This window comes from Sinocyclocheilus rhinocerous, unplaced genomic scaffold (genome assembly GCF_001515625.1).
Source record: "Sinocyclocheilus rhinocerous isolate Xijiao unplaced genomic scaffold, SAMN03320098_v1.1 scaffold589, whole genome shotgun sequence".
Lineage (NCBI taxonomy): Eukaryota > Metazoa > Chordata > Actinopteri > Cypriniformes > Cyprinidae > Sinocyclocheilus > Sinocyclocheilus rhinocerous.
In genome coordinates this window covers 46,871-68,070 of record NW_015635524.1, presented here as the reverse complement: position 1 = coordinate 68,070, position 21,200 = coordinate 46,871, and the positions used below count along the sequence as shown (strand labels likewise).

At 39.7% G+C, this 21,200-nt stretch overlaps 2 protein-coding genes across 2 annotated transcripts; both read right to left on the bottom strand.

Annotated features, from left to right (window-relative positions):
• Window positions 1–548: 548 nt before the first annotated feature.
• f7 (coagulation factor VII) lies at window positions 549–5,000 on the bottom strand. The gene is made up of 8 exons (XM_016561479.1): window positions 4,902–5,000; window positions 4,631–4,794; window positions 4,043–4,067; window positions 3,831–3,947; window positions 3,462–3,602; window positions 3,170–3,294; window positions 2,968–3,088; window positions 549–1,239 (listed from the first exon to the last, which is right to left on the bottom strand). Exons 1-8 carry the CDS (start codon window positions 4,990–4,992, stop codon window positions 680–682), a joined length of 1,344 nt encoding a protein of 447 aa, XP_016416965.1. The 5' UTR covers window positions 4,993–5,000; the 3' UTR covers window positions 549–679.
• Window positions 5,001–5,085: 85 nt separating this feature from the next.
• On the bottom strand, window positions 5,086–18,699 carry f7l (coagulation factor VII, like). Its single transcript, XM_016561494.1, is given in 9 exon segments — window positions 5,086–6,364; window positions 6,367–6,648; window positions 7,454–7,574; window positions 7,733–7,768; window positions 7,770–7,825; window positions 18,036–18,060; window positions 18,265–18,357; window positions 18,420–18,499; window positions 18,615–18,699. Coding segments are annotated over 9 exon segments (1,008 nt in total). The 3' UTR covers window positions 5,086–6,134.
• Window positions 18,700–21,200: the final 2,501 nt, after the last annotated feature.

The following is a 21,200-nucleotide window of genomic DNA, read 5'->3' as shown; positions in this document are numbered from 1 at the left end:
CACACCCCCACATACCTACGTCACGATCTCGGAAGATTTGCATAACGCCGGCACTGGATATCTGGCCAATCAGAGCACACCTCGCTTTTTCAGACCGATGAGCTTTGTAAAAATCGACGCGTTTCAGAAAGGCGGGGCATAGAGGAGAAACAATAATGTACATTATGTGGAAAATAATGTGTTTTTTGAACCTTAAACTGCATAAACACATTGCATTACACCAAATACACAAAATAATGTTATTTTTAGCAGCATCATATGACCCCTTTAAGGTGTAGTCATATTAGCGGTATTTCAGTGCAATTTTGTGGCCAAAAAAAGGTCCATTGTCAATAGAAGTCATTTTCAAACCAAGCAGCTTTCTGCCGGTCGCTGCAGTGAATTAGCATGACCAACATGAACATGAGCGAAATATGCTTGGGGAACATTTTTGCCCTAATGCAAAACTTATTACATAGATTTCTATTTGAATCTGAATTTCACCTACAAAATTTTGCAAAGCAGCAGTAAATACAATTGCACCTTTAAACACGAATATGAACCCAATAAGCATAGATCATTTACATACTACTGAATTATTTATTTGTTAATGAGGTAATGATGGATAAAAATATCAATCATACAGAAGAAAATCAGACATGATCAGACATAAATAGAGGATTCGATGTGCTTTAACACTTCATTGTGTTGCAGCTGTAGAATTGGCCGTTAGTTCATGGATCCATTGCAGGTAGTTGGAGACACGCGTGTAGATGCCATAGGATCCCGGGCGGGCGCAGCCTTTCCCCCAGCTCACGATACCCAGCAGGAAGGTGGTGTCCCTGTAGCGGGTCACCAGCGGCCCACCGCTGTCCCCTTTACATGAGTCCTGCTTACCCTCGATGTAACCGGCACAGAACATGTTGTTGGTGAGCGTCACGTTGCTGCTCTCGATGCACTCCTGTGTGCGGATGCGGGGCACCTGCAACCGGCGCAGTAAGCGTGATGTGGGCCCGTCCTCGCTGCGTTTGCCCCAACCACTCACTGTGTGCTTGCTAACGGCCCACAGCTCGCGCTCAGCCATGTCTCGCAGCGGCAGACAAACAGGAACAGCGTAGGCACTATAGACGATGGGCTTGCGGAGATACAGTAGGGCGATGTCATTGTCTGAGGTCTCAGAGACGTAGCCGGGGTGCATGAGCATCTGTTCCACCTGGATGACCTGCTCTGTGCCTTCATCCACCTCGATGTCATGCTCACCTGAGTCACAGGACAACAGACAATACACAATAGATCTACACATGTAGAGCTGTCAGTAAATATAGTGCTGCAGCCGTGACATTCACATATTACTGATTGTCAGCGATTTGGCTAAGAAGTGAATTTGGTTTAGTGCTGCACAATATATTTTTTTCAGCATTGATATCGCGATGTGCGCTAGTATAGTGATCGTTAATCCATATGGACCAGGTAGGCCTACCAGGGTTCGAAACGCAGGTGATTCTTGGAGTAATTGCAAAGTTTAATATCATACAATGAAGGTTCATGATTTGCATGTGTTTTAGGTCCTGTCGGTTTAAACATTCAAGTGATATTAAACCATTCGAACGCGAGAAGGTGCAAAATGGAGCTCAATTCCGTTCACTTCGTCTGTTGTGCCTGAAATGACACTTACGCACAAAATTATGTCAAAATGCATGATTTATTAGATTTAATTTATAGAGTGCAGAATATGCAGTGTTATTTTACATTAATTATTCAATTTCTGTACCTGAATAGAATACTGTTTACAGGAATACTTACCTGAAAAATATAAAGCACTGTTTATTGACCTGCTCTGTGCCTTCATCCACCTCGATGTCATGCTCACCTGAGTCACAGGACAACAGACAATACACAATAGATCTACACATGTAGAGCTGTCAGTAAATATAGTGCTGCAGCCGTGACATTCACATATTACTGATTGTCAGCGATTTGGCTAAGAAGTGAATTTGGTTTAGTGCTGCACAATATATTTTTTTCAGCATTGATATCGCGATGTGCGCTAGTATAGTGATCGTTAATCCATATGGACCAGGTAGGCCTACCAGGGTTCGAAACGCAGGTGATTCTTGGAGTAATTGCAAAGTTTAATATCATACAATGAAGGTTCATGATTTGCATGTGTTTTAGGTCCTGTCGGTTTAAACATTCAAGTGATATTAAACCATTCGAACGCGAGAAGGTGCAAAATGGAGCTCAATTCCGTTCACTTCGTCTGTTGTGCCTGAAATGACACTTACGCACAAAATTATGTCAAAATGCATGATTTATTAGATTTAATTTATAGAGTGCAGAATATGCAGTGTTATTTTACATTAATTATTCAATTTCTGTACCTGAATAGAATACTGTTTACAGGAATACTTACCTGAAAAATATAAAGCACTGTTTATTTCATTTGTATCTTTGTTCTATTATATTTATCTATGCTTGTAATTTATTTATTATTTCTATGCTGATTTACTCACCTACAAAATCAACCCTATCATTGATTTAAAAAAAAAAATTCAAATAGAGCTATTCAAGTCATCTGGTGATTTTTTATTTAATTTTTTATTTTAATATTGCAATATATATTGCAGAAAAACAAAATATCGCAATGCAAGTTTTTTCCAATGTCGTGCAGCCCTAATTTGGTTACACTTTATTTCGATAGCCCACTTTAGACATGCTACTTATTACAATTAACTAACTGTCAACTAACTCTCATTAGAGTATTAGTAGAGCGTTAGGTTATAGTTAGTTCTAGTAGAGTAAGCTGATGTACTTGCAAAGTTACATATAGTTAGCAGAATGTCTAAAGTAGACTATCAAAACAAAGTGTTACCATGAATTCTGCTCACATGAAATTTGGCACACCTTGAAGCTGCGGTTGTTGTGATCTCATGATGTTTGCATATGTATAATAATTTCATTCACAACCTGTTCCTGAAGTAACTGTACCTGCGACTATCTTGAGAAACTTGACATTGAGTTTTTCTAAACAGTGTGCAGCTGTGAGGATCCAGGTGGGTTTGTAGATCACACCGCCACAGAAACCCTTCTGACCATACTTCAACAACACCTGTCCATCAACACACACACACAGATATTTGACAGTAAAGTCCAGAATAACCCGTGATTCTGTGATGGTGACTGCTAATACCTGCCAGGGACAGTGTCCTTTAGGACATTCGGCTCCACCAACGATACGAGATCTCACATCGACCTGAGGGTTCGTAGCAGCACCTCCACCCTGAAGAAGAGGAACCTTCCCACATGGAAAAGCCTCTGTAACAGAGAGCTGGAATCGCTTAGCATACAGAATCCATGCTGAAGACATTATACGACTACACTGAATGGTAAACAGATAGCCTACATATATTGATGGTGAATTACTGTGACTAGCTAACTTTCAACTGATTCAAAATTACCAATGTGTTTAGTGATATTCTCACCAAGTGTCAGGCAGTTCTGACCATTTGACCCTAAGACATATCCATCAGCACAGGAACAGTTACGCTGACCATCCTCCTCCATGCAGAAGTGCTCACACTGCCCGTTATCATGCAGGCAGGAGTCAGGAATGTCTTTAATCGCTGAGGAGTAAAAGCCAGAAAATGTTCTTGATCCTGAATCAGGAATTAGTTTGTTCCTTAAATTCAAGGACCTGGTTATCATGATACTCTTTCTGAATGTCAAACTCTGTTCATAGTAGGCACTACTATGAAAAATTTAATTAATTTAAAAAATAGTTGAATTTACTAAATTGCAGTACTATTGTGTGTAAAGTTCCAATAATGCTCCATTTGCGCGGATGCTCTTACCCTGCTCACAGTTGCGTCCGCTGAAGCCCGGCACACACAGACACATGTAGGATTCTGCGTTCTGGGTTGTGCAGAGCCCATTATTCTCACATGGATTTGATTCGCAGTGATCTTTAACTGCGTACAAACACAAAGATTCATCTTAAACAATGCAGAATGAAGGACAATGTCATGAAGATATGGCTTTTTCAAAAACAATTTCAAAATCTCACCATTGTAGATCTTCCAGAACTCATTCTGTATGGAGACATTAGTTAAGACGTTTGACATAACTAGTTGCTTGTATTACAGTAATAAAATACTGGTGCTGTCAAATCGATTAATCACATCCAAAATAAAAGTTTGTGTTTACATAACATATGTGTCTGCTGTGTAAATGTATACATGTATATGTGTATATAAATATATACACATACATAATATATACATAATATATTTAAGAAATATGTACAAATATTTATCAAATTTGTATATGATTTATATTATGCATAAATATAAGCATATTACATATATTTATTAAATATATATACGTGTGTATTTATATATACATATAAATATACACAGTACACACGCATATATTATGTAAACAAACTTTTATTTTGGATGCGATTAATCATGATTAATCAATTTGACAGCACTATAAAATACACAACTAAAACAAAGACTTATGCAGTTTAAGGTCAAGTTTACCAACACATTCAAATAAAGAATATTAGTTTTCTAGACATCATATACTGTATATCAAACCTGGTACAATACTGTCTGTCACTGAATGTGTGTTTTTCACATGTAATACTGACTGTAGCCTCTGTGTGTTCAAACACCTCCCGCGCCTCCTCATATGAACACTTCTCCTCCAGACACTCCCTCTCCAAATTACCCATCTTCAGCTCTTCAAACCAGCCAGAGTTTGCCCGTTTGGTCCGGAACAAAACCCCATGAGCCTCGTCCTTTCCCACGAATACTGAGAACAACACAGACACATAAGACTGTATTATAATCAACAACACTACCATTATACATATTACTGGATTGGGTTGTATAATGTGGATCTGTAGTTGGTTTAGTTACCTGTAGCTGAATGACAGCAGTAAAGACCCAAGAAGATATAAAACACTGACAGGAGACGCATGTTGACCAGTGGTTTCGTTTGTCTGATCATGTCTTCTGCTGCAGGTTCAAAGGTCTAAAGTCTAAATATTCTCCACCCCTCAAAGTCTGAAAACCCTCCCTTGTTGAAGCACAAATATGCCAGGACACAGGACAACATTAAAAAAATTTTACTTGTGGCAATATATGTGCAGATTCCAGTGATACATAATACAACTTTCATAATTTCCTGCCATCCTTTATCATATATACTCACTTACATGTGTCTTAATGTGTCTTTAAAGGTACAGTATGTTTTTTTTCTGCACCAAAATTAATTGCAAAAATAAATAGATTATTACATTTTCTGGTGTTTACCAGTGCCAGTGTTTTCTCCACAATGCTATCCACCTTAATTTCTCCGTAAGAGAAGCTGCGGCCATTTGTAAATTGACCGGTTTCCGGTGTCATCCACTTCCAGCTATTTTAAGCTGTACAAAACAACAAATTTTTCTGCTTGGAACTGCAAACTGCAAACTGGTGTTTCTTACCATATTATTTTAATGTGTTGTCTTAATTATAAACACACTGGGTTCTAGCACAAACAATTTGACCATTTATTGCACTTTGTTATTTTTCTTGTTATTTCCCTATAGGGTATACCGTGGCTAATGAAGCGGAAGTCTCACGCATTCACAGAGAACAGCTTACTTCCGCATTGAAAAATAAGGTGGATAGGGTGAAAATCATAAGTCTAGCCCCAAACACATATGATTGGTTGAGTCAGACGTTCACATGTTGGGCTACTCAAAACAAAATAAAAAAATAAAAAAAAATCATTGTTGTAAAATTGTCACACAGTGTTTCACATTTCAGGAAGTCAAACTACCATGACTTAGGGGCCATTCACACAGAACATGTTTTTGTATTCCACTGCGCTACTTTTCTGTTGTTTAAACACACGCTAGATGGATGTATCTGACCATTACACTTGCAGCGTCTCACACATGACATTGCTATTCTAAAACTGCAGCGCTCAAAGTAAGTTCAATTTTTAAAAAATACTCTTTTTCCCCCCTCCATTGCACTGCCCACATCTCACATTTTTCAGAGCAAAAAACTTATTTTGTGTGAACTGCCTCTTACAGTGACTCTGAACAATGAACTCATATCTGAACACACTTCACCTTTAATAACATTCAGAAACTCTTGAATTCATGCGGAAGCTACAGACTTCAAAATCCACTCCACAAAGACGGACACACGCGTGTAGATGCCGTAGACGTCAGCGTGTGCGCAGCCTTTACCCCAACTCACAATGTTCTTATAGCGGGTGGTCAGCGGCCCTCCACTGTCCCCCTGACAGGAGTCACGGCTGCCTTCTATGAAGCCAGCACACAGCATGTTTCTGGTCACCTTCAGACCCGACTTTGTCCTACACTCTGCACCTTCAGCCTCTGAAGAACCGGAGACGGCAGACCGGATTGTGCCAGGCGACCCCATCCGCTGACGGTGGACATGCGAATGGCTCCTATGGTGCGTCCAAATGTGCCATTAGCAGGAGGAAGGCATACAGGAATAGCGAAGGGGTCGAGCCTGATGGGGCTGAGCAGACGCAGCAGTGCAATGTCACTGTCAGTGCTGGAGTGGTTGTACCATGGGTGGATGAACACTTTAGACACTTTCCTTATCTGTTCTGTTCCTTCGTCTTTCCCACGGATGTGTTCAGCTACAGCAGAAGACAAAATGAGACTGAAAGGAAAGTTACAGAGAACTACAGAACACTTGACATGGACAATGAAAGAACTCTGGGAAAAGGAATGTCAACAGAAACAGCATTATATGAACAACAACTCAGTTATGACATTCTACGATGAGGTGACTCGCTGAATTTACAGAACAGCAAAAGAGTAAAGAAAAATTAAGCGATGAAACTAGGACAGGTTGCAACACAATGACAGGTGCATCTCAATAAATTAGAATGTCGTGGAAAAGTTGGCAGTAATTAAAGCAAAAGGAGCCCCTGCCAAGTATTGAGTACATGTACAGTAAATTAACATACTTTCCAGAAGGCCAACAATTCATTAAAAATGTTTTTTTTTATTGGTCTTATGGAGTATTCTAATTTGTTGAGATAGTGAGTTGGTGGGTTTTTGTTAAATGTGAGCCAAAATCATCACAATTAAAAGAACCAAAGACTTAAACTACTTCAGTCTGTGTGCATTGAATTTATTTAATACACGAGTTTCACAATTTGAGTTGAATTACTGAAATAAATGAACTTTTCCACGACATTCTAATTTATTGAGATGCACCTGTACCTGTTGAATCCACTGCCATTTTTGTTGTTTTATTATGACATCACAACTGTCAACTTGGAGAAGTCAGAGCATTCTCCCAGTTTCTTCCCAGTTCTAATTTGACAAACATGTAACTTGCAATTGCAGTAAATCTGGGATTATGTAAATGCAGCATTAACAACTCCAGAGGCAAAACCCATAATGACGGTAGTTCCTGACCAAGTAATTTCTTACCGACTGTCACTTGTAAGAGGGTTGGATCCTTTTCCCAAACGCAATGAGCAGCAGTGAGAATCCACCGGCAATCTAGAATAACACCACCGCATTTATATTGTTCTTCAAGTTCTAGTAAAGCCTGTAGAGGATACACACAGAGACGTCTGAGAAACCACCAAACAGAGATCTCTGAAAGGTTCTTTGGGGGAAACAAAATTGTTCTTCTATGGCATAACTGCATATACATAACTTCTATGGCATAAATGCTGTTCATCTGATTTCCTCATGAACCCTCACCTGCCATGGACACTGTCCTTTAGGGCACACGTCACCAATTCACTATCCTCGGACCCACACCCTTCTCCACCAGCCTTCCGCATGGGAAACGATCTGAGCATATGATGTGAAATACAACATGAGTTACATAATCAACAGAGTGGCCTTACAGCACAAAACACAATTATTTTAGTGTAGTATAACTAGTGTTATACTACACTAGAGCATTCCTGAAGCTCAATCAGTAGATCATTATATTATGATCTATTAATGGCAAGATCATGGGTTCGATTCCCAGGGAATGGAACCACTGATTAAATGTATACCCTGAATGCAGTGTTGCTTTGGATAAAAGCATCTACCAAATACATAAATTTAAATGTATTTATCACTTTACTATATAAAAGGCAAACTGTATATAACAAGAGTAGTATGTCCAAATTCACAGTTTTCATAAAGCAGTAGGCGAAAAGTATCCAGATGACCTACTACTTCCATTGAGATTCGACAGTGTGCATCCAGTGGACACTTTACTATGCCATGAGACCACTGGAGAGGAGCTATAAAAACCAGTGAACCAATGCAACTGCTGCTGCAGTTCACATGACATTGACAACATGGATGTAGTATGTCCAAATTTCATACTACGCACATTAATACTATAAAGAAATTATTTAATTAATAGCGGTGAAGTAAGTTCATACTTGAACAGTATGTCATTTCAGATGCAGTGGCTGTTAGAAATAGCATACTAACATACTACATCTGGGAGTTTTGCAGCATATTTAATGCTCAGTATTTGAATTTTCTGTATACATGGAACACCTGCATGACCAACTGCATGTCAAAGTATGCAGTATAGAACCCCAGTACACTGTGTCACATACTGCATCCCATAATACATTGTGCTTGACTCCACCCTCCATTACTAATCAGCAGTGATAGCTTTATTGATTTTTCCTGATTTATTAGGTCACATTGCAAAAGTTCAGATGCTTTTAAAGAAAACTAATCATTACAAATGCTAAATCATTATTTCTGAGATAAAAAGCTCTGTGTATGTCGTATAGTGCACAGTGTAGTACCATCAGTGCTTTAAGCAGGGGCACCGTAATGGGGGGAGGTTAGGATGATTCCAAGGGTCTGGTGAGGGAGAGGGGGCCCGAACACGATTTCTACTGAGTGGGGCCTGTGTCAAGGGGCCCAGAAACCATAGTGGCGCCCCTGGCTCAAAGTGAGCCGGTATGCACCGGTACATAGTACCGGCACTTCTATATTTTAATCTTTAGCGTACTGGCACTTCTCACATGTTGCTGGTACTCAGGGTCAAAGCATAAGTGTCTGGTTATGTTATTTAACGAAGTAAATATCGAATAAAAAAGGAGTTCCAAAAACAGAAATATCTGATCATCGTCCATATCGCTGTTTATATTGCACTTGTGTTACCAAGGCAATGACTGACGCATTTGTATTACATTCCAAAGAGCTCCCTTATGAGCAGTGGAAAATGAAACCGTATCCATGCTGACTGGCCCGGATCGGCAAGGAATTGAACGGTTAAGCAAAGAGAACCGTTCGGCCTGATAGTGGAAAAGCAGCTTTAACCGTGCCGAGAATTCCGGGCCGAGAACAGTTTGTAATCGTGCCGCGCCGTACCAGGCTCACGTGGAAATACAACTGGAACCATACCTGACAGTTCTTAGAACCGTTTGGCCCAATAGTGGAAAAGCGGCTTTAAGTAATGACACTATATAAATCAGACTACCCAGGAGGGGGCACTATGTGAATTACCTCTCATCTCGACAAATCACGTGAATGCAAGCAGAGACAGTCTACCTCAGGGGTTTTCAAAGTGTGGGGGGTGCAAAGTAGTAAAATAATAATTAATTATTGATTACTAATTTGAATCGGAACATTATCATGAAAACAATACCTTAAAAAATTAAAAGAAGCTGTGTTTTGTGATCAGATCATTTTTAACTTAACTTAATTACTTAAAGCTGCAGTCCGTAACTTTTTTGGTTAAAAATTATCCAAAATAATTTTTTTAGCAAGTACATAACCAGCCAGTGTTAAAAACTATCGCCTTACTTTGGCTCGATTCACAACTTTAAGCTTGTAATAAAGTTTTCTAAGTTGAGTGGTACAGGTAGGTTTTCGCGGGAAATTCGAGCATGGCGCTGTGTCATTACGTCACGCCTGTAAGCATAAAGAATTTGTCCCAGCTAGTATGCTATATCGCACGTAAGGATGCTGCAGGTGACGGATCGTTTATAGCCTTTTCTCACAGCAGCTAAGTACTAGAAAGATTTATTTTAAAGAGAACGAGTTGTAAAGAACTTTAATTTGCTTTTTGGGGTACAAAAACAATTTCTTTATATGAAATTCGAATGGTGTGACAATTAGAGATTAGACTGTACAAAAATTGAAATCTGGTAACGCTAATACACACTAAATACACGCACTCACGCAATGCTGATGTTATTAACGTCAACAATTTGAAAACAAAGTATAACAATAATAATAATTGGCATGGTTTGATGTCTGTACTAAAAAGATTTATTTAAAAGAGAACGAGTTGTAAGGAACTTTAATTTGCTTTTTGGGTTACAATAACAATTTCTTTATATGAAATTCGAATAGTATGACAATTAGAGATTAGACTGTACAGAAATTTAAATCTACAGGTAACGCTAATACACACTAAATACACGCACTCACGCAATGCTGATGTTATTAACGTCAACAATTTGAAAACAAAGTATAACAATAATAATAATTGGCATGGTTTGATGTGATATGAGCTAACCGATCGTTAGATTTAATCACCATTGATAGCGCAGTTTATTGTAACGTAATGCTTTTTTCTTCAGTTGATCAGAACAAAAGTGGCAGTTGTTACTTACTTGTTCAGATGACATTCTCCAGTGAAAACTCTTATTTGGGTCATACTTTCAAGATGTAGAATCTGTGAATACAAAGTGTAGTATCTACAACGGTGCGGTGACTGACAACCACACATTAGATTAATCCACGCTGGAGCTGTGCCGGTGCACAACCCACGTAAGGAAGATAATTCCGCAAATAGCTGCAATTGCAGGTTTTCAAACAGAGATGGCGGCAAAGAGGCAAAACTTGCGGACTGCAGCTTTAAGGCTAAACTGCCAATAATTTAAGCCATGGGGAGACTAGACTACTGTGATTCATTAAATGAGCGTCTGATTTACATATTAGCAAGTTATTAAATATTTTACTCAATTGATTCATTAAAATCACTGAATTGTTTACAAGTGAAACAGTGAACATAAAATAAATTATTCATTCACTTAGGCCTACGATTTGTTCACAAACAATGTTTCATCCCTCCACGAAACACCACTAATTATTATAAATACTTAATTATACTTACTATAGACTATTAACAGTGGTTCCCGAACTTTTTCTGCCGGGCCCCCCTTTTGTAGAGAAAAATATTTTCAATGTCACATGATCCTTCAGAAATCATTCTAATATGCTGATTTGCTGCTCAGTAACCATTTCTGATTATTTTAATGCTGAAAACAGTTGTGCTGCATCATATCTTTGAGGAAACTATTTTTTTGCATGATTCTCTTATGAATATACATGAACCCTCTCAGACATGACCGAGATTGCAAAATTATATATATGATTTGAAATATTGTGATTAACATAATACTACTTAACTAGCCTACTTGCCGTCCTAAATTGTTCGGCTTCATTACCCACCTTTCTACTGGTGAATCTGAGGGCGAGATATGCCTAGTCACATAGTATGTTTGCGATCGCAAAATCGCTCTTATATATGTGTGATGACGTCATAGGCTGCGTTCCACTCCACTTTTAGCCACGCACTCGCGAACTTCCCTAAGCACTTCCCCTCGGGGGAATCGCCGCTGCCATTTTGAAGTGCATTCCACTTCGTAAAGTGAACGACGTAAGTTTATATGGACAGACCCTCGACCCCTCGATTTTGACCGAGGGAGCGAGTATGCTTCATATAAACACTTCAGGCCAACTCCACAGACCAAAATGCAACACGATTATGACGTCATCGCAGATGCGTTTAATTTATCCCCACCCCAAACAACTCTATAATATATAAATTATTATTTTCCAAACATTTATAACAGCCCAAACATACCTATATACATATAGAATGCTGCACCAAACAAATTCGTAAGGGGAAACATGTAAACAATAAACCAACTCTATAGCAGATTCTAAGTGATCAAGTGCTTAGGATGTTCCAATTCACCCCATTCCAAGGGTTCCGCCAGTAGTGGGCACTCGTGCAAAGTAATTAATAACGTACATCCGAGTGAACGAGACGGAGGGAAGTTTGCGAGTGAAGGGCATAAAAAACGGACTGGAACGCAGCCATAGTCATGGTCTATAGAGCGGCCTGAAGTGTGTATATGAAGCAAAATCGAGGGGTCGAGGGTTTGTCCATATAAACTTCCCTCGTCCAGTTCGCGAAGCGGAACGCACTTCAAAATGGCAGCGTGGAGTGGAACGCAGCCCTGGTCCCACCTCTGGTGGAAGTGGTAAATGAGACAATGAGTGATCCTCTGCAGCCATCTACAGGTTATAGTGGGAGTATTATGACATTTTGATTTTAATATTGTTTGTCTTCCACCAGGTGGCAGAAATCCTCAGAAATCTTCGCTATCACCTCAGCGGTATGATAGCATACATGTAAGTGGCTTAGCTGGCTGAGATTTTAGCGGAAGTAAGTGATCGCTTCCGTGTGCATATAGCTAATTTCCCATGAATTAGCCTATCTCTAAGTAAAAATGAAAAAAAAATGCAGATGTTCTTTAAAGTGAATTTTACATATAATGTTCTCATATTATATATAAATATAAAGCAACAAAAGGAAGTTGATTGCTAATTGATATATAAATATAATAAATATGAATAACTTTGAGGCAAATAAGTAATAAAAACCACCGTAAATCCCTCCAAAATTGCCTAACTAAAAAGTGAGCAATATTACATCAACATATTACAACTCCGGAAAAACGAGAGGAGGTGGCATTTGTGTTTTCATCAAAGACTCTTGGTGTAGAAATTATACAGTAAAGGACACGGTGTGTACTCCTGATCTTGAACTTATATGTTTAAGTCTAAGACCCTATTATTTGCCCAGAGACTATGGGAATATCTTCATCTGCGCTGTATATAAAATAACAAGGAATATATTACCCCCGAGATTAAGCAATATATTAGGCGGAGAAATCAAGCTTTTAAAAATAATAATAAAATGGAGTTTAGAGAAATTCAAAGGGAACTAAGGAGAAAATTGAGGGAAGCGAGAGAGCAACACAATTTACGTGTTAGAGAAGCTATTTCAACTTCAAATACTAAAAAGTTGTGGGATGTTGTGAGAGGAATGATAAATTTAAATTCAAATAAGAAAGAAATACAGGTTTTAAATGAATTTGAAAAAGCAAATGAATTTAATAACTTTTATAATCGTTTTGAACTGACTGGTAGTGGTAGTATTGATAAATGTAGAGATTTGCTGAGTTCTGTAACATGTGATTTCACAAAGGATAGAATTCTGGTGGACCCAAGTGCTGTTGCGAAAATTTTTAAAAGGCTGCATACCAAAAAGTCCAGTGGGCCGGATGGTATTTCAGCTCTTTTACTTAAAACATTTGCTGATGAATTAACTCCAGCCTGGAGTCCATTATTTCAATTATCACTCGACACTGGATTTATTCCTACAATATGGAAAAAAGCAGTCGTTATCCCTGTTCCAAAAAAACATCCAGCAGAGGAAAATAATGACTTTAGACCAGTGGCGTTAACGTCCACAGTGATGAAATCACTTGAACGTATTGTGACAGAGAAATTGAGAGAGGATGTAGTGTATAAATTAGATCCTTATCAATTTGCGTATAAAGAAAATAGGAGTACAGAAGATGCTTTGAATACTATGACACACTTTATTTTAAAACACCTTGAAAATCCTGCAGCTTATGTTAGAGTGATGTTTATGGATCTGAGTTCAGCGTTTAATACTTTACTTCCAGATATTGTGTTATTTAAGTTAAAACAGATGGAAGTGAACCCTTATATAATTAAATGGTATTATGCATTTCTAACGGGACGACAACAGCAAGTGAAAATTAATTCAACTTTCTCTGATATATTGGTCACAAATGTTGGAGCTCCTCAAGGCTGCGTAAGTTCCCCCCTTCTTTTTACACTATATACGAATGATTGCAGGAATCGGTACATAAACAATTACATTATTAAATTTTCAGATGATACAGTTATACTTAGTTTGCTGACAAATAATTCAGATGTCGGCATGTATAAATCAGAGATAGAAGGGGTTGTGCAGTGGTGTGAGGAACACAACTTGATGTTGAATGTCAAAAAAACTAAAGAAATGATCTTTGACCCGAGGTTGGTGGGTGATCATAGTCCAATTTTAGTTAATGAGGAGGAAGTTGAGCAGGTAACCTGAAAAGATACAAATTTTCTCTAATTCCATTATCTGTCAAATTATTGAATAAGTGATTGAAATTGTTGTGTGGGTGAGGGTAATGTGATGGGTAACATGTAATGTTGGTGTATTACTAGGATTGTATAGGAATTATATATGTTTTGGAATGGTGTAATTATTATTTTTTTTTTTTGTATGTTTGATCTGCTCTCCCGGTTGCCTAAGACAAATTTCTCCTAAGGGAGACAATAAAAGAGAAACTTAACTTAATTACATGTGTTTGAAAAAATACCCTCACTGATCTTGTATGTCCCTCAGCAAATGTGTGGTTGCGCCCCTGCTTCAAGCACTAACTAATAGTCTAGGCAGTGGACAGTATTTTGAACAGAGCAGATTGCTAAGATGTCTGTGTTTACAGACTGACCCTTCGGCACGCAGCTGCTGTTGTCTGTGTGTAGTGTGTATCCAGGTGCACAATCACAGCGATGGGTTGAATCACTGATTTCTACACAGAAGTGCTCGCAGCCACCGTTCCTGTACAAACATCCATAGGAAGTGGGTGGCAATATTTCTGTGGGACGTACAACAGGATTTAAACATGAGTAGATGTTCATTATGTAGATCGTTGTGTTGTGATGTGATGTTTGTGTGTTATCTTTGTCACAGTGTCACCCTCATAGTTGACTGGACAGATACAGATGTAAGTGTTTATCTGATTGACACACGTGGCTCCGTTCTGACACGGTCCGACTGACAGTAATCCACCTCTGAAGAGGCAAACACACATTTACAGGACCTGAAGGCACTGTGAGTAGAGTTTGTGCAAAGCTCACTGTTGGTGGCTGCCAGGGCATTTCTATGCAGTCTAAGGGCCCTTTCACACTAGCACGTCTGGTACACACATGGGTTCGATTGACGTCAGTGTTCTGTACGTCTGGCTAGTGTGAAAGCTGTCATGCGCACGCGGGTGCGCACTGGGGTACCGAACCCGAGACTACCTGAAGGAGGTGGTCTGAGTTCGATTGCACTCGAACTGTGGTGCGGTTCGCGTGAATATAAAAGCAACACGGACTCAGGTGCACACTTGTTCAGGAAGTAAATTAACCTGCGCATGCATTTTAGCCGATTACAATGTAGTTTCTTCAATATAAGTGATGATAGTGTTGCTGATTTACCTTGGATTCAAGCGAGAGTGAGCCTGCAGTGTATTCGCGTGTAGCAACTGCAATCAGAGCGGCCGGCAAACGAATGGTAATCCGCTATCTCCCATAAATAGCCATCTACATGCGACACATATACAATAAACCCATTTGTCGTTTACTCTGCTGCGCATAATAGCACCAAATTAATTAAAAACACAATATATTGACCCATGTTCTGTTTTCTATCATACGTTGTGCACGTTTGTGATGACGTAGGATAAACGCAAACGCACCAGGTTTCGGTAGAATCAAGAGTGTGAAACCAGACCAATGCTGCGGGGGGTGCCGGGAACAATTGCACTCGGGTTCGAACCATAGCAAACGAGCCCAGTGTGAAAGTCACCTAAGGAGTGGTTGTCAGGTCGTTGCTAAGGAGTTCTGAGTGGTTCTCAGGGCATTGCTGTGGAGTTCTGAGTGGTTGTCAGGTCGTTGCTAAGGAGTTCTGAGTGGTCATCAGATCAGTACTAAGAAGTTCTGAGTGACATTGCTGAGGAGTTCTGAGTGGTTGTCAGGGCATTGCTAAGGAGCTCTGAGTAGCTGTCAGGTCATTACTAAGGAGTTCTGAGTGATTGTCAGGTAATTGCTAAGGGGTTTTGAGTGGTTGTCATGGCATTGCTGAGGAGTTCCGAATAGCTGTCAGGACATTGCTAAGGAGTTCTGAGTGGTTGTCAGGTCATTGCTAAGGGGTTCTGAGTGGTTTTCAGGGCACAGCTGTGGAGTTCTGAGTGATTGTTAGGACATTGCTGAAGAGTTCTGAGTGGTTGTCAGGTCATAGCTGTGAAGTTCTGAGTGGTTGTCAAGTCATTGCTGAGGAGTTCTGAGTGGTTGTCAGGGCATTGCTAAGGAGCTCTGAGTAGCTGTCAGGTCATTACTAAGGAGTTCTGAGTGATTGTCAGGTAATTGCTAAGGGGTTTTGAGTGGTTGTCATGGCATTGCTGAGGAGTTCCGAGTAGCTGTCAGGACATTGCTAAGGAGTTCTGAGTGGTTATTAGGGTGTTGCTAAGAAGTTCTGAATGGTTATTAGGACATTGCTAAGGAGTTCTGAATGGTTGTTAGGGCATTGTTAAGGAGTTATGAGTGGTTGTCAGGGCATTGCTAAGGAGTTCTGAGTGGCTGATAGGTCATTACTAAGGAGTTATGAGTGTTTGTCAGGTCATTGCTAAGGGGTTCTGAGTGGGCATAGCTCAGGTTGTTGCTAAGGGGTTCTGAGTAGTTGTCAAGGCATAGTTGTGGAGTTATGAGTGATTGTCAAGTCATTGCTAAGGACCTCTGAGTGGTTGTTAGGGTGTTGCTAAGGATTTCTGAGTGGCTCTCAGGGTGTAGCTGTAGAGTTCTGGGTGATTGTCAGGGCCTTGCTAAGGAGTTCAGAGTACTTGTCAGGTTGTTACTAAGGAGTTCTGAGTGGTTGTCAGATTGTTACTAAGGAGTTCTGAGTGGTTGTCAGGTCATTGCTGAGGAGTACCGAGTGATTGTTAGGACATTGCTGAGGAGTTCTGAGTGGTTGTCAGGTCGTTACTTAGGAATTCTGAGTGGTTGTTAAGGTGTAGCTGTGGAGTTCTGAGTGGTTGTTAAGGTGTAGCTGTGGAGTTCTGAGTGGTTGTTAGGGCGTAGCTGTGGAGATCTGAGTGGTTGTCAAGTCATTGCTGAGGAGTTCTGAGTGGTTGTCAGGGCATTGCTGAGGAGTTGTGAGTGGTTGTCAGGGCATTGCAAAGGAGCTGTCAGGTAATTGCTAAAGAGTTCTGAGTGATTGTCAGGTCATTGCTAAGGAGTTCTGAGTGGTTGTCAGGGCGTAGCTAAGGGATTTTGAGTGGTTGTCATGGCATTGCTGAGGAGTTCTGAGTGGTTGTCATGGCATTGCTAAGGAGCTCTGAGCGGTTATTAGGGTGTTGCTAAGAAGTTCTGAGTCATTGTCTGGTCATTGCTAAGGAGTTCTGAATGGTTGTTAGGGCATTGTTAAGGAGTTATGAGTGGTTGTCAAGGCATTGCTAAGGAGTTCTGAGTGGCTGTTAGGTCATTACTAAGGAGTTCTGAGTGATTGTCAAGTCATTGCTAAGGGGCTCTGAGTGGGTGTTGCTCAGGTTTGCTCAGGTTGTTGTTAAGGGGTTCTGAGTGGTTGTCATTGCATTGCTAAGGAAGTTCTGAGTGGTTGTCAGATCGTTGCTAAGAGGTTCTGAGTAGTTGTCAAGGCATAGTTGTGGAGTTCTGAGTGGTTGTCAAGTCATTGCTGAGGAGTTCTGAGTGGTTGTCAGGGCATTGCTAAGGAGCTCTGAGTGGTTGTTAGGGTGTTGCTAAGGATTTCTGAGTGGTTGTCAGGTCATTGCTGAGGAGTTCTGAGTGGTTGTCAGGGTGTAGCTGTAGAGTTCTGAGTGATTGTCAGGGCTTTACTAAGGAGTTCAGAGTAATCGTCAGGTTGTTACTAAGGATTTCTGAGTGGTTGTCAGGTTGTTACTAAGGAGTTCAGAGTGGTTGCGAGGTCATTGCTATAGAGTTGCTATGGAGTTCTTTTCTAACTTTTAAATTTTCTGTGCAACATTTGAAAATCTTTTCAAGAGTTTTGAAGTAATTTAGAGTCCAACTACTCATGAATCTGTTTTTATCAGATGTGTGTAAGCTGCATTGTAAGCACTTGAAGTCACTAGTTTACCTGTGTATCTTTTCCAGAAATCCTCCTGAAACACAACAGGAGAATTCTGTTAGATTTCCTTCAGCTCTTCTGCTGTTTCTGTGCTGTTGTTGGTTGTTTTGTCTTTTTTAAAACACAAGGTTTCATTACTGTCGGGAGCGACACATTGTGAAACTGACTGAAATTGATACTGACTCTGAATTAAGCACTAACTCTGAGCAGATCTTTCTGAATGTCCTGTTTTCCTTACCAGTTGTTCTGGGACGGTGAAGATCTCTCTGGCCTCCTCATACGAGCAGATCTCCTCAAGACACTCTCTCTCCAGATCTCCCAGCTTCAGCTCCTCCAGTTAGGAGTTAGCCTGTCGGACACGATGCATTAATGCCCAGTTTGCCTTAGACTTACCGAGGAAGACTGCAGGTGTTGAAGGGACAGAGAGTTACCGTCCAGCAGACACTGAGTAAGTCTGAATATTTTTATATTCTCTGGTTTAACATGTAAACATTGATGAGAAACACACAAACACAATGACACACTGCTGATCTCACAAATACAGATCCAGACAGACTGATTGTCTGTTTTTAATATCTGAATGCTCACCTGATGAAAGCCCAAAGCACACTGGGACAGCGAGCAACGTCAGGATCATATGGCAGAGCTTCATTCTGTTCAGGTTGAACTCCATGATGTTTTACCTTCAAGATCAAAGTCCGTAACTCATCTGCTGTGGTCTGGACACACGGTGGACGTACAGACAGCAGATTACACAATACTGTGTAACTGAAGCTGCTCTTTAAATCACCAGCAGATGGAGCCACTGATACAGTCACACACTTCATTTATGCCATGGGTGATATTTCACTCAAGGCAAGGGCTGACACTATATTAACAAATTAAATAATATGATGTTAGATCAAACTAGACACAAATGTTCAAATGTTACTTGTAAGTTGATGCTTAAAATAAACCAAAACACCTGTTAGTATTTTAATGTATTATTTTTCTTGACATTGTTCTTCCGTTAATTCAGCACAGACTGCTTTAACATTCAGACTCTAGTTTGTACAATAGATGACAATTTCAGTTCAATTCGGTTATCTCCGTTTCTCATTTGCACTTTATTTTGGGTTATTAGAAACGTTATACCTTTTAAAGGGGACATCAGATGCAAAATTCACTTTTACATGGTATTTGCATGTAAATGTGTCTTAGCAGTGTGTGGACACAACCACCCTACAATGATAAAAATCCATTCAAAACTCCTTTTTTTTTTAATTTCCAAAAAACCTAAACAGTCTCAATGGACTCTATGCATGGCACGTAGCCTACGTATTTCCGGTGAAATCTCAGGGCGCTTAAAGGGATAGTTCACCCAAAAATGAAAATTCTGTCATTAATTACTCACCCTCATGTCGTTCCAAATCCGTAAGACCTTCGTTCATCTTTGGAACACAAATTAAGATATTTTTTGATGAGATCTGAGAGCTTTCTGACCCTCCATAGACAGCAAGGTAACTACCACAGTCAAGGCCCAGAAAGGTAGTAAGGTCATCATTAAAATAGTCCATGTGACATCAGTAATATTATGAAGTTATGATAATACTTTTTGTGCGCAAATAAAAAAACTAAAATAACGACTTTATTCAACAATTCTTCTCCCCCGAGTTACCATCTACCGCCATTATGGAGAGTAGCACGACGCATGCGAGTGCTTTCCTCTGCTCGTAAACAAGGCGCAACGCATGCGTGTTCTACGTCAGCAGCATCACACAACAGCAACAACATTTATTTATAAAGCACATTTAAACACAATGTAAATTGATCCAAAGCGCTGTACAGTGATCAAACAAATCTACTAATAAAAACAACAACTACACGCATACAAAGGCTAAAGAGTAAAAATAAGATTTAAGTCTAGACTTAAAAATGTCCAAAGAAGGAGCAGATCTCACATGATAGGGGAGACCATTCCAAAGCTTGGGGCCAACCACAGAAAAAGCCCGATCACCCTTTGATTTGTACCGACACCGTGGTACAGTTAGAAGCAAGTGACTCGAAGATCTAAGTGCCCTAGCAGGACAATATGGCACAAGAAGTTCAGTGATATAACTTGGTGCACAACCAGACAATGCCTTAAAAACAAACAGAAGAATTTTAAAATCAACCCTAAATTTAACGGGAAGCCAATGAAGGGATAAAACAGGAGAAATGTGATCCCTCTTTTTTGACCCAGTCAAAAGTCTTGCCGCAGCATTTTGAACAGCTTGCAATCGTGACACTGAAGATTGAGGAAGACCAGAATAAAGAGAGTTACAATAATCCAATCGAGATGTAACAAGTGCATGAATCACAACTTCCATATCCTTCCTTGAAAGAAAATGCTTCAACTTTGCAAGATCTCAAATGGAAGAAAAACTTGCTCTAATAACAGCACTAATTTGTTTATCAAAAAATAGAGAGGAGTCAAAAATCACTCCAAGGTTTTTGATTTGTTTGCGTACATTAGTTGAAAGTGGACCTAACTGAGTTTCCAAAGCAGGAGACGAGTGTGCAGGACAACTTAATATTAAAACCTCAGTTTTATCCTCATTTAACTGCAGGAAATTATTAGACATCCATGTCTTAATATCATGTACACATTCAATAATACATCAAATGAAACAGCAGAATCAAGCCTTACTGGTAGATAAAACTGAGAATCATCCGCATAACAATGATATGAAATACTGTATTTTTTAAAAATGTCGGCCAAGGGAAGCATATAAAGGTAAAAAAAAGTAAAGGTCCCAAAATGGATCCCTGGGGCACTCCACATAAGACAGGTGCAGCGGATGAGAAAAAAATTCCTAAATTTACAGAAAAAGTCCTGTTCTCGAGATACGAGGCAAACCACTTTAATGCAGTGCCTCGAATACCTACCACACATTCAAGTCGATCAAGAAGAATGCTATGGTCAATGGTGTCAAATGCCGCGCTCAAGTCCAACAATACCAACACAACACAAGCACCTGAATCCAGAGAAAGCAGCATGTCATTTGTAACTCTCAATAGAGCTGACTCAGTACTGTGTAATGATCTAAAACCAGATTGAAACTTATCTAAAACACGAATAGAATCCAAAAAAAGACTGAAGTTGTAAAAACACTACTTTCTCCAAAAGCTTGCTGATAAAAAGGCTACTTAGAA

Coding starts and splice junctions, on each gene's coding strand:
- f7 (XM_016561479.1), bottom strand. CDS start 4,992: ATGATCAGACAAACGAAACCACTGGTCAACATGCGTCTCCTGTCAGTG. Junction 3,948..4,042: donor GTTCTGGAAGATCTACAATG/GTGAGATTTTGA, acceptor GTTTGTACGCAG/TTAAAGATCACTGCGAATCA. Junction 3,295..3,461: donor TCAGAACTGCCTGACACTTG/GTGAGAATATCA, acceptor TCTCTGTTACAG/AGGCTTTTCCATGTGGGAAG.